Source organism: Suncus etruscus, chromosome 8 (assembly GCF_024139225.1).
Source record: "Suncus etruscus isolate mSunEtr1 chromosome 8, mSunEtr1.pri.cur, whole genome shotgun sequence".
In the NCBI taxonomy this organism is placed as follows: domain Eukaryota; kingdom Metazoa; phylum Chordata; class Mammalia; order Eulipotyphla; family Soricidae; genus Suncus; species Suncus etruscus.
The window spans coordinates 68752528-68766125 of NC_064855.1; the positions used below are offsets into that span (position 1 = coordinate 68752528).

A 13598-nucleotide genomic window follows, 5' to 3' on the forward strand; every position below is an offset into this window, starting at 1 on the left:
ACCTTTTTATGTCAATATTGCAAACACTAAAAATTTCTGAATGTCACAATTGGAAAGATACAGCTAGAATATTAAGTTTTTAGATAGATAAAATACAGTAGTTCAGCCTACCAATTGTGAAAGCAAGACTTGTAAAGGGATATTGGAAAATAACACTGGTACTTAGTACCTGAAATTATTTTCTCACCTTTGAAGATAATGATTGGGAGCTGTTTTAATAACTCAATGCATGTAAATCATAGGGCTGGCCACTCAAGAGCTGGAGTTGAACCTTGCTTTTGAGAAACTGCACTATAATACACTAATTAATACATTCTATTTCTTCTAATTCTAACTCATTTCAGGAAAAACAATATCAAACCCCTTACTTAAAACCCAGCTTTAGATCATGGATTTAATGAAGTGCACCCTGAAACTCTGCTTAAAATATTTTTTCTTGGGCCCAGAGAGAAAGCACAGTGGCGTTTGCCTTGCAAGCAGCCGATCCAGGACCAAAGGTGGTTGGTTCGAATCCTGGTGTCCCATGTGGTCCCCCATGCCTGCCAGGAGCTATTTCTGAGCAGACAGCCAGGAGTAACCCCTGAGCAACGCCGGGTGTGGCTCCAAAACCAAAAAAAAAAAAAGAATTTTTTTTTTTCTTCTTTTAAACTTATTTAGCACATCTATTGTTTCTAAGTCTCCTATAGTGTTCATGCCGTCTTCTAAAGATTTCTTTTGAGACTGGAGCAATAGCACAGCAGGTAGGGCATTTGACTTGCATGCAGCTGATCTGGTTTAATCTCCAGCACTCCCTTTGGTCCCCTGAGCCTGCCAAGAGTAATTTCTGAGCACAGAGCCAATAGTAAAGCTGGGTATGGCAGGATGTGCCCCCAAAACAAAACAAAACAAAAACAATAAAGATTCCTTTCAGACAGATGCATGAACAAGGTCCCACACATGCGACTATATCACCATATATATTAGAAGTGATCAATAATAGCTGTAGAATAAACAACTGAGTTAGACATATATCAGAAGAATTGAATATATAATAAAATATATGTCTGATAAAATAAAAACACCTCAGAGTTCTCCTAACTCTTTCCAGCCTTTCCTCTTAAGGTTCTCATATTTTCCCAGGAGGTAGCAGTGAATTTCATTTCAAGACATTTAAAGTACTCTGCAGAGGCAGATTGTGAAATTCCTTCATGGGCATAAATATGAGTAGAGAGAAAAAGTCCACTCATTACTCACAACTTCCAATCATATTGCTGATAGCCATATTTTGGCACATCTCTGTAAGAAGAAGGGTATTCAAGACTACAGAAAAACAAAAACTTTGGAATGTATGTCTGTTAGAGAAAGGTTAAAAAAAAAAAAGGCAAAAGATCAGTAATTTTAAGAGTTCCTTTAAAGGGGTCTCAAACTCGAGGCCCGAGGGCCGTTTGCAGCCCTCCGTACAACATTTTGTGGCCCTGCCCTAGAGGAATCTTTTTTTGTTTTGTTTTGTTTTAGTTGTTTGGGTCACACCCCCCAATGTTCAAGGCTTACTACTGACTTTGCACTCAAGGATCACCCCGACTTTGCCTCCTGCGGCCCCCAGGTAAATTGAGTTTGAGACCCTACTTTAAAATAATCCAAAGACAGTTATTGATCATTTATTATCATATAGTTTAATCATGAAACAGAAGAAATGGCCAGTCCATGAAAATTATGAAGGTGTGGTATAGTTCCATTTGCAGGACTTCTTCAATTTACCCATTTTAACAGTCCATGAGCATGGATCAGTGTTTGGTAGTTGATTCTAATAAGTCTTTTGCTTCATTTATTTTGGTTGCTAAGTAAGGAGATCCACCTGAGAAGACAAAGAAAAATAACTGGATTAAAATGCACTTCACTATTGACAAATATAGAAAACATCCAATTATAATTCTCTGGCATTTCCTCACATATCCATCCTCTGAAGAATTATTTTATAAGCTGACTAAGTATCAAAACGGCTGAAATTAAAAATTGTTCCACTGGGCCCGGAGAGATAGCACAGCGGCGTTTGCCTTGCAAGCAGCCAATCCAGGACCAAAGGTGGTTGGTTCGAATCCCTGTGTCCCATATGGTCCCCCGTGCCTGCCAGGAACTATTTCTGAGCAGACAGCCAGGAGTAACCCCTGAGCATAGCTGGGTGTGGCCCAAAAACCAAAACCAAAACAAAACAAAACAAAAAAGAAAATTGTTCCACTAAAATTGCTTAGTGAAGCACTACAGATACCCAACAATCAAAGAGAACCACTAAAAAAGAAAATAAAAGTAAGCTATGATGAAAGATAATTTGAAAAATACCCAAACATTTCATTTGCAAGACACTGATATTGAAATATTTAACTAAAGAATTTTCTGAAATTGAATTCAGGTTAAATTAAATTTTAAATTAATTTTATTTAAATAAACTTTTATTTTACTTAATCATTTTCTTGTGGGAGGCACACCTGGTAACACTCAGGGGTTATTCCTGGCTATCCGCTCAGAAATCGCTCCTGGCTTGGGGGACCATATAAGATGCCAGGGGATCAAACCGCAGTCCATCCTAGGCTAGCACTTGCAAGGCAGACCTTACCATAGTGCCACTGCTCCCATTTACTTATTTAATCTTACTTAATAAATTTCTTCTAAACTTATTTTAAAAGAAAAATATTTATTTTTGAAATGTGATATCTTTCTTTACATTTGTGGGGGTGGGTCACACCTGGCAGTGCTCAGAGTTTATTACTGGCTCTGCGTTAAAAAAATCACTCCTGATAAGCTCATGGGACCATATAAAATGCCAGGGATTGAACTTGGGTTGGCCAAGTGCAAGGTCCTGCCTACGTACTATCCAGTTCCAATGGATATCTCTCTAAAGGAGTAAAGCAATAGAAGGAATCTGTCAGCCTTTCCAGCTCTATATTTTGGCAAATAAATAAAAACTCATCATTCTAGAAAGCACAGCTATGTACTTGCCTTAAAGCCATATTTACTAATGTTGATGAATCAACAAATAAATGATAATGAAGATGTGAAAGATGTTCCTTGACTCTGAAATGATCCTCTTAAGAACACTTATAGAGAGCAGTCTAAATTCACTATGTTCTAAAATAAAATTTGTCATATTTTCCTAAGAGTTCTTTTTAACAAATTCCTTCTATGCGACCACCAAGAAGAAAATGTTAGTGAATTCTCAATTCAGAATCTTTATAAATCAATCACTATCAATTGACATATAAAAGTATGACTCTTTTATCATCACATTAAAACTCTTTAAGCTCACATACCTTCTAACTTTCAGTCCTAAATGCTTTCATTGCTTAGTGTTCAAACTAACCATCATATTACAGTTTACCGATTTCTGTTTTTGATTTGTGTTCTCCACTTGAGTTACCAAACATTTATAGCTGCTGAAAATACCAAGACCTTGGAAGCTTACAACAACAACAACAACAAATCTCGATAGCATTAGTGTGAACTGTCCTACTTTATTTAGGCATTTTACTGGTATCAATACCATCTAACATTATAAAGAAAGAGAAAGCAGGGAATAAATCAACAAGCATGATATTGTATAAAGCAGAAAAGGGCAATGATGGAGGAAGTTTTACTTGGCTTTGCGACCTTGACATATATTTATCAGATCTTAGTAGCTTATAAACATTTAGGAAAAATATCATATTCTTGAATATATAAATAGAAATATATTAATCTTACAATATTGACATAAGTCAAACACAACCTTTAATTGATGTTTTCTATTTCATTAGCCATAATATGCTCAATTAGTAGTTCAAGAAAAATGTTAAAAACCAGAAGTTCGGTGAGCTTTCCGGGGAGTCTGCCTTCCCGTGAGCCTTCCGTGGAGGTGAGTCGACACGCCCAGAAAGGGAGGAGCCACTGAACTTCGCTGGATCTCAGATGCCAGCACCCTTCTGCCTCTCTACTCTGCTGTCCTGCATTTTCGGCCTGATTTCACCCTTGGTGCGGCTCATCAGCCAGCCTGCCTTCCTGTGAACTTTCCGGGAAGTCTGCCTTCCCGTGAGCCTTCCGTGGAGGTGAGTCGACACGCCCAGAAAGGGAGGAGCCACTGAACTTCGCTGGATCTCAGATGCCAGCACCCTTCTGCCTCTCTACTCTGCTGTCCTGCATTTTCGGCCTGATTTCACCCTTGGTGCGGCTCATCAGCCAGCCTGCCTTCCTGTGAGCTTTCCGGGGAGTCTGCCTTCCTGTGAGCCTTCCGTGGAGGAGAGTGGACACGCCCAGAAAGGGAGGAGCCACTGAACTTCGCTGGATCTCAGATACCAGCACACTTCTGCCTCTCTACTCTGCTGTCCTGCATTTTTGGCCTGATTTCATCCTGGGTGCGGCCCATCTGCCAGCCTGCCTTCCTGTGAGCCTTCCGTGGAGGTGAGTCGACACGCCCAGAAAGGGAGAAGCCAGAGGAGCACGGTTGCTCCGCTCCCCTTCGCGACGGTGCACAGCATTTAGCCGATGAATACAATCACAACACGTAGAAAAACACGCAGTACTAGTGTGACAATGGGGAAACAACACGGGCCAGTGCCAAACATAGAGAATGAAGATGGCAACTCTGATGACTTGAACATGACCAACCACCTAGTCAGTCTCTCAGATAAGGAGTTTAGAGTTGCAATATGGAACATGTTCAAAGAACTCAAACAAAGTATAGAAGAGAAAACTAAAAAGAATCAGGGAATATGAAGATAGAAATGAGAAAACTCCAAACAGAAATTTCAGATCAAATAACAGGTCTGAGAAACTCAGTAGATGAATTGAAGAAAAACATGTTTGAGATTTCCCACAGGTTAACAGCAGCTGAGGATAGAATCAGTACACTGGAAGATGAGATACATAACAATTACATACAGCAGAAGAAATTGGAAAAAAGCCTCAAAGCAAATGATCAAACAATGGAAAAATTACTCAAAGAATGGGAACAGATGAAAATAGAAGTCTATGATAAGCTCAACAGAAACAACGTAAGAATCATTGGAGTCCCAGAGACTCAGGAAGAAAATCTCCAGGAAGAATCAACAGTCAAGAACATCATTAAAGAGAAACTACCAGAGATAATGAATACATGTGATCAAATCCTGCATGCCCGAAGAGTGCCAACTAAAAGAGACCCCAGAAAAAACACCCCAAGACACATCCTAGTCACAATGACGAATCCCATAGATAGAGACAGAATTCTGAAAGCAGCAAGATCGAAAAGAGAAATTACATTCAAGGGAACATCCTTGAGATTTACTGCAGACCTGTCACCAGAAACACTCAAGGCCACAAGGCAGTGGTGGGACATAGTGACAAAACTCAATGAAATAAATGCTTCGCCTAGAATACTGCACCCAGCAAAACTCACTTTCAGGTTTGAAGGAACAATACATAGTTTCACAGACAAACAACAGCTCAAAAACTTCACAGACTCAAAACCATTCTTAAAAGAAAAACTGAACGGCATACTTTAAGACAAGGCTTACCAACAGACACACCAAACTTTAATATAAAGATGGCATTAACTCCCAGGACAATTCTTTCTCTCAATGTCAATGGACTAAATGCACCAGTTAAGAGACACAGAGTGGCTAAATGGATCAAAAAACTCAATCCAACCTTCTGCTGCCTACAAGAAACGCACCTGAATAGTCAGAACAAACATAGACTCAAAATAAAAGGCTAGAGGAAAATCATCCAAGCAAACAACACCCAAAAAAAAGCAGGAGTGGCCATATTAATATCAGATGATGCAAACTTTATACTTAGGAAAGTTGTAAGGGACAAAGATGGACATTTTGTATTAATCAAGGGATATGTACAGCAGGAAGAAATCACCCTCCTAAACATATATGCACCAAATGAGGGGCCAGCAAAATATTTAATACAACTGTTGACAAATCTGAAAAATAATATCAATAACAACATAATAATTGTGGGAGACCTCAATACGGCATTGTCAACACTAGACAGGTCAACCAGACTGAAACCCAACAAGAATATACTAGACCTGAGGAGAGAAATGGAAGAAAGAGGCCTAGTAGATATATACAGGACACTCCACCCCCAGAAGCCTGGATACACATTTTTCTCTAATGTACATGGGACATTCTCTAGGATAGACTACATGTTAGCACACAAAACATACCTCCATAATATCAAGAGGATAAAAATTTTGCAGGCTGCCTTTGCTGACCACAAAGCCCTGAAATTATATATAAACTACAAAGGGACACAGAAGAAAAATTTTAACACCTGGAAGTTAAATAGCCTCATACTGAATAATCAGTGGGTCCGAGATGAAATCAAAGAGGAAATCAAAACCTTCCTGAAAACAAATGACAATGGAGACACAAATTATCAGAACCTATGGGACACAGCAAAAGCAGTACTGAGAGGAAAATTTATAGCTTTGCAAGCACACATCAGGAAAGAAGAAGGGGCATACCTGAATAGCTTAATGATGCAGCTCATAGAATTAGAAAGTGCTCAACAAAAGGATCCAAAAATAGGGAGGCAGAAGGAAATAACAAAGCTGAGAGCAGAAATCAATGAAGTGGAAACCAGAAAAACCATCCAAAAGATCAACGAAAGCAGAAGTTGGTTCTTTGAAAAAATAAACAAGATTGATAGACCACTGGCAAAACTAACAAAGAAAGAAAGAGAGAGAAACTTGATAACTCGTATTAGGAATGAAAAAGGAGAGATCACTACTGATATGGTAGAGATTCAAAGGGTAATCAGAAACTACTTTGAGAAACTCTATGCCACTAAAAATGAAAACCTGGAAGAAATGGATAAATTTTTGGAATCTTATAATCTTCCACGATTGAATGAAGAGGATGTAGCATATCTAAACACACCCATTACTATTGAGGAAATTAAGAAAGTAATCAAATGTCTGCCCAAAAACAAAAGCCCAGGCCCAGATGGATTTACTAATGAATTCTTTCAAACCTTTCAAGAGGAACTACTACCAATCCTGGCAAGACTCTTTCATGAAATTGAAAAAACAGGAAAACTTCCAAATAGCTTTTATGAAGCCAACATTACCTTGATACCTAAACCAGACAGAGATGCTACGAAAAAAGAAAATTACAGACCAATATCGCTGATGAATGCAGATGCAAAGATCTTCAACAAAATCCTGGCAAATAGGATTCAATGCCTCATTAAGAAGATCATCCACTACGATCAAGTAGGTTTCATTCCAGGAATGCAAGGCTGGTTTAACATCCGTAAATCTATCAACATAATACACAACATCAACAGCAAGAAAAATAAAAATCACATGATCATATCAATCGACGCAGAAAAAGCATTTGACAAGGTCTAACACCCATTCTTGATCAAAACTCTCAGCAAGATGGGAATGGAAGGAACCTTTCTCAATATAGTTAAGGCCATCTACCACAAGCCAGAGGCAAATATTGTCCTCAATGGAGAAAAACTGAAAGCCTTTCCTCTAAATTCTGGCACAAGACAAGGCTGTCCTCTCTCACCACTCCTATTCAACATAGCACTGGAAGTACTCGCTATAGCGATTAGGCAAGAAAAGGATATCAAGGGAATCCAGATAGGAAAGGAAGAAGTCAAGCTCTCACTGTTTGCAGATGACATGATACTCTACTTAGAAAACCCCAAAGACTCTACCAAAAAGCTTCTAGAAACAATAGACTCATATAGCAAGGTGGCAGGCTACAAAATTAACACACAAAAATCAATGGCCTTTCTATACACCAATACTAATAAGGAAGAAATGGACATTAAGAAAACAACTCCATTCACTATAGTGTCACACAAACTCAAATATCTTGGAATCAACTTGACTAAAAATGTGAAGGACCTATACAAGGAAAACTATAAAACTCTGCTCCAAGAAATAAGAGAGGACACGCGGAAATGGAAGCACATACCCTGCTCATGGATTGGCAGGATTAACATCATTAAAATGGCAATACTCCCCAAAGCACTGTACAGATTTAATGCGATCCCCCTAAAGATACCCATGACATTCTTCAAAGAAGTGGACCAGGCACTTTTGAAATTTATTTGGAACAATAAACACCCTCGAATAGCTAAAGCAATCATTGGGAAAAAGAATATGGGAGGAATTACTTTCCCCAACTTTAAACTTTACTACAAAGCAATAGTTATCAAAACAGCATGGTATTGGAATAAGGACAGGCCCTCAGATCAGTGGAATAAGCTTGAATACTCAGAGAATGTTCCCCAGACATACAATCACCTAATTTTTGATAAAGGAGCAAAAAATCCTAAATGGAACAAAGAAAGCCTCTTCAACAAGTGGTGTTGGCACAACTGGGTAGCCACTTGCAAAAAATTGAACTTAGACCCCCAGCTAACATCATGTACGAAGGTAAAATCCAAATGGATTAAAGACCTCGATATCAGCCCCAAAACCATAAGATATATAGAACAATACGTAGGTAAAACACTCCAGGACATTGAGGCTAAAGGCATCTTCAAGGAAGAAACTGCACTCTCCAAGCAAGTGAAAGCAGAAATTAACAGATGGGAATATATTAAGCTGAGAAGCTTCTGCACCTCAAAGGAAATAGTGCCCAAGATACAAGAGCCACCCACTGAATGGGAGAAACTATTCACCCAATACCCATCAGATAAGGGGCTAATCTCCAAAATATACAAGGCACTGACAGAACTTTACAAGAAAAAAACATCTAATCCCATCAAAAAATGGGGAGAAGAAATGAACAGACACTTTGACAAAGAAGAAATACAGATGGCCAAAAGACACATGAAAAAGTGCTCCACATCACTAATCATCAGGGAGATGCAAATCAAAACAACGATGAGATACCACCTCACACCACAGAGAATGGCACACATCACAAAGAATGAGAATAAACAGTGTTGGCGGGGATGTGGGGAGAAAGGAACTCTTATCCACTGCTGGTGGGAATGCCGTCTAGTTCAACCTTTATGGAAAGCGATATGGAGATTCCTCCAAAAACTGGAAATCGAGCTCCCATATGATCCAGCTATACCACTCCTAGGAATATACCCTAGGAACACAAAAATACAATACAAAAACCCCTTCCTTACACCTATATTCATTGCAGCTCTATTTACCATAGCAAGACTCTGGAAACAACCAAGATGCCCTTCAACAGACGAATGGCTAAAGAAACTGTGGTACATATACACAATGGAATATTATGCAGCTGTCAGGAGAGATGAAGTCATGAAATTTTCCTATACATGGATGTACACGGAATCTATTATGCTGAGTGAAATAAGTCAGAGAGAGAGAGAAAAATGCAGAATGGTCTCACACATTTATGGGTTTTAAGAAAAATGAAAGACATTCTTGCAATAATAACTTTCAGACACAAAAGAGAAAAGAGCTGGAAGTTCCAGCTCACCTCAGGAAGCTCATCACAAAGAGTGATGAGTTTAGTTGGATAAATAACTACATTTTGAACTGTCCTAATAATGAGAATGTATGAGGGAAATTGAGAACCTGTTTAGAGTACAGGCGGGGGTCGGGTGGGGAGGAGGGAGACTTGGGACATTGGTGATGGGAATGTTGCACTGGTGATGGGTGGTGTTAAGAAAAATAAATATTGTTATTCAATAATGGAATACAATGTATATACAATATATTATTATATACAATACATTGCAAAAAAAATAAGTTCTCTCTAGAGGTTTGAGAAGTTTACTTAAAAAAAAAATAAAAAAAAACAGAAGTTCAAAAGTCTTATATTTTATTTATTAATGACAATGTTAAAGATATAAATAATGGGCCAAAGCAATAGTACAGCAGGTAGGAAGTTTGTCTTGCACAAAGCCACATTCCTGGCACCCTATATGGTCCCCAGGGTTCCTCAGGGGTGATCCTGAGTGCAGAGCCAGGAGTGGTGCCTGAACACTACTGGTTGTGGCCCATAAAAAACAAATAAATTGACATTTTTTTGGGGGGGGGTCACAACTGACAGTGCTCAGGGGTTACTCCTGGCTCTATGCTCAGAAATTGCCCCTGGAAGACACAGGGATTCAAACCACCGTCCTTCTGTATGAAACGCAAACACCTTACTTCCATGCTATCTCTCCGGCCCCCAAATAAAGTAACAGCATTTTATTTAGAACAGTGCTGAGTTATTAATCAGCCTATTTGAGATAATGAACTTTTTTTTTTTTTTTTTGGGCCACACCCGGCGGTGCTCAGGGGTTACTCCTGGCTGGTTGCTCAGAAATAGCTCTTGGCAGACACAGGGGACCATGTGGGACACCACCGGGATTCAAACCAACCACCTTTGGTCCTGGATCGGCTGCTTGCAAGGCAAACGCTGCTGTGCTATCTCTCTGGGCCGAGATAATGAACTTTTAATTTATGGATGTGTTAAAATTTTTGTATTGGCTTCCATTTCACTCTTATAATATCCTAAAACTGAAAAGTTTCTAAACCTAAAACTACAACTCCTATATTATCTTCAAGAGAGTAGGCTTCAAGAGAGGGACAGCTCATGACACAGAATGCAGATATGAGGGAAGTGCCTTTTTCTTGCTAATCTCTTTATTAACTGCTGTTAGCAAGGGACATCATTGTAGAAAATATAAGTCATCTTCGACCAGAATGACAGTACAGCAGGTAGGGTACTTGCTTTGCATGTGGCTAACCCAGCTTCAATCATAGTCCATATGGTCCCTCAAGTTCATACAAGTAATCTCTGAACACAGAGCCAAGAATAAGCCCTGAGTATCATGGATGAGGCTCAAGCCATTAGATAGATAGACAGAGAGACAGAGACAGACAGAGAGACAGATAGATAAATGTCATCTCATAGAATAGTAATGTGTATTTGTAAATTTTAACCAAAAAAATTACTTGGGGCTTGGATCTTCAAAATCTTTAGAAATCTTTAGTTTTATTTTACAGTAATTTCATTTTTGCTTATTTCAGAAAAGTCACCAGTCCACCATGACTAAGAGATGACAAATTCTCCATAACCTTTTAAAAAGCTCTGATATAGTGTATCTTGTCTATAATAGAATTACTCTAGATCATATTGAAGTGATCCCAATGTTTGCAAATTAATCTAAGTACTTATCAAATAACTCATGCATAAAACAATACAAATTAACATTCAAGTTCTCTGAAAAAATCAACTCCATAGCAAAATATTTAAAATTTAGATGAAATAATTTCTAGGAAATATTCAATATACTGAAATTAATACAAGAATAAAGAGCAAATCAAAACAATGCTATCTGTTTGAAAAACTAAACCTGTAATTAAAAACCTTCTCATAAATAAAATGCCTAGCCAGGATAGTTTTATTGTGAAACTTTCGCAAAGAAAATCAAACTGAAAACAAAACAAAACAAACAAAAAACAGTACAATTGTTTAATGAGGCCCACCCAAATAAAACTAAGAGAACAGGCACAAAAACAAAATAATAGCTCATTAAATCAGTCTAAATAACATGCATAAGGTAGTTTTATATTAGTATTTATTTCTTTAAATACTTGGTTACATGAGTTATAGCAAAGTGACCCTTTACATAGGCTCTTTCAATAAAAAAGCCAGAATATATGGATATTTAAATAAATGAAATTCCATATAATATAACATATATAAATCAATTCCTGTTTACTCAAGATACAATTACATAATAGAGGTTCCAGAAATTATCAACATGACCTTATGAAAGGCAAAAATCCCCTATGCAAAATATCAAGAAAGCAATAGTTATAAAGAATAAATTATGGGCCCGAGAGAGATAGCACAGCGGCGTTTGCCTTGCAAGCAGCAGATCCAGGACCAAAGGTGGTTGGTTCGAATCCTGGTGTCCCATATGGTCCCCCATGCCTGCCAGGAGCTATTTCTGAGCAGATAGCCAGGAATAAACCCTGAGCACCACCGGGTGTGGCCCCCAAAAAACAAAAAACAAAAAAAACAAAACCCAAAAAAGAATAAATTATAATAAAACTAAACTTTAGTTATAAATTAATAATCTTTGCTTATGACATTAAGAATATATAGAAACTAACCACAAAGTGAAGACATTTGCAGTATAAAAGACTCCTTTTTTAAATACCCAAATATATGTTTTCAAGTTTTAAGAAAAAAGAACCTAACAAAATAAAAAATTATAAAAAACCGTTAAAACCATTCATATCAGGAAATACTGCACAGTAGTACAAATAATTCACCACGACTGCATTCACTGCCATATGTACTGTATTTTCAGGCGTATAAGACGACTTTTGAAACAAAAAAAAAAGAGTCAACCGAAAACGGGGGTTGTCTTATACGCCGAGTATATCCCGAAAAATGTTTCAAAATGCCACTAAACGAAAAAATCAGGCCGCAGAGTTTCCAAATCTCTTTCTTGGGGACTCCCAAACAGTACTCAGGAGATCTGGGGACCACTTCTGGCAAAACCCAGCTAACCGTGTTGGTGGTTCAGTGCTAGGGTCCGAGGATGGGGTGTTGTTTGGTTCATGTAGTAGGGGAGATTAACTGACGCCACAGGGAATTGCCAGAAAAGGTGCCTATGATAAGGGACCAATCACTGCAAGGTTCTGGACGCGAATCTACACTGTAAAAAGCCTGCTCAGATTGGCCAGAGTCAGAGAGGAAGTCTATTACAGTAGAACCTCTGAAACTTTGCTTGTTGTGATCGGCTCACTGTGGTACATACAGTTGCAGCACAGGAACATTCTGTCTAATACATGGAATATAGGCCTAAACCTATGTTTTAACTGCAAAATTAGGGGGTCGTTTTATAGGCCAGAAAATACGGTATATATCACATACAGAGGTAAATATGGAAAGCTATACAAAACAATTCTGCATAAAGTTCAAGACCAGGAAGAGCTAATCTATTGTATTAAAAATTAGGTGATACTGTGCTTAACTTTGTAGGATGGGGAAGGGGTAAAAATTACTAAAATTTTTTCTTTCTTTCTGCTTTTTAATTTTTTTATTTCTTTCTGCTTTTTAAAACTTTTAGCAAGCATGATTTATAATATTGTCAGTGATAAGGTTTCACACATATAACATTCCCACAACAGTGTCCATTTCTCTCCATCATTGTCTTGGGTTTCTCCCACAATACACTGTCCCCCCACTATGTTAGGCTCGGTTCTGTAGACTAGTCCTAAAGCAATATTCTGTTACTTTTGATGTTTTTTTATTTCCCATGTGATGCTTCTTTACACCATACATTTGACAAAGATCATTCTGTATCTGTTGCTCTTTCCTTTTTGGGTAGGTAAGGAGTGGAGGTGGGTCACACTTGGCAGTGATCAGGGGTTATTTCTGGCTCTGAACTCAGGGATCATTTCTGGCAGGTTCTGGGACCACATGGAGTGCTAGGGATCAAACCCAGGTCAGCTATATGCCAAGCAAGCTGCCTGCAAGCTGTATTATCTCATTGGCCCGTCCCTCTCCTGAGTGACTTGACTCATCATGACATCCTCTAGTTCCAACCACATAGAGACACTTGCTGAAGAGGCTATTTCTCCTGCTTCACCTAATGAACCTGGCTTATTTGTCAAAGATTAAGTATTCATATATCTGAGTATTTGT

The 13598-nt window shown here is 38.3% G+C and overlaps 1 protein-coding gene across 1 annotated transcript in view; it reads right to left on the reverse strand.

Moving 5' to 3' along the window:
• Positions 1–1621: 1621 nt before the first annotated feature.
• The window catches only part of DNAJC15 (DnaJ heat shock protein family (Hsp40) member C15), a 79124-nt gene continuing 67147 nt past the window's right edge, over positions 1622–13598 (reverse strand). The window contains exon 6 of the mRNA XM_049778862.1: positions 1622–1834. Within this exon, the coding sequence (XP_049634819.1) occupies positions 1764–1834 (71 nt within the window). The 3' untranslated portion in view covers positions 1622–1763. The remainder of the gene's footprint in view (positions 1835–13598) is intronic.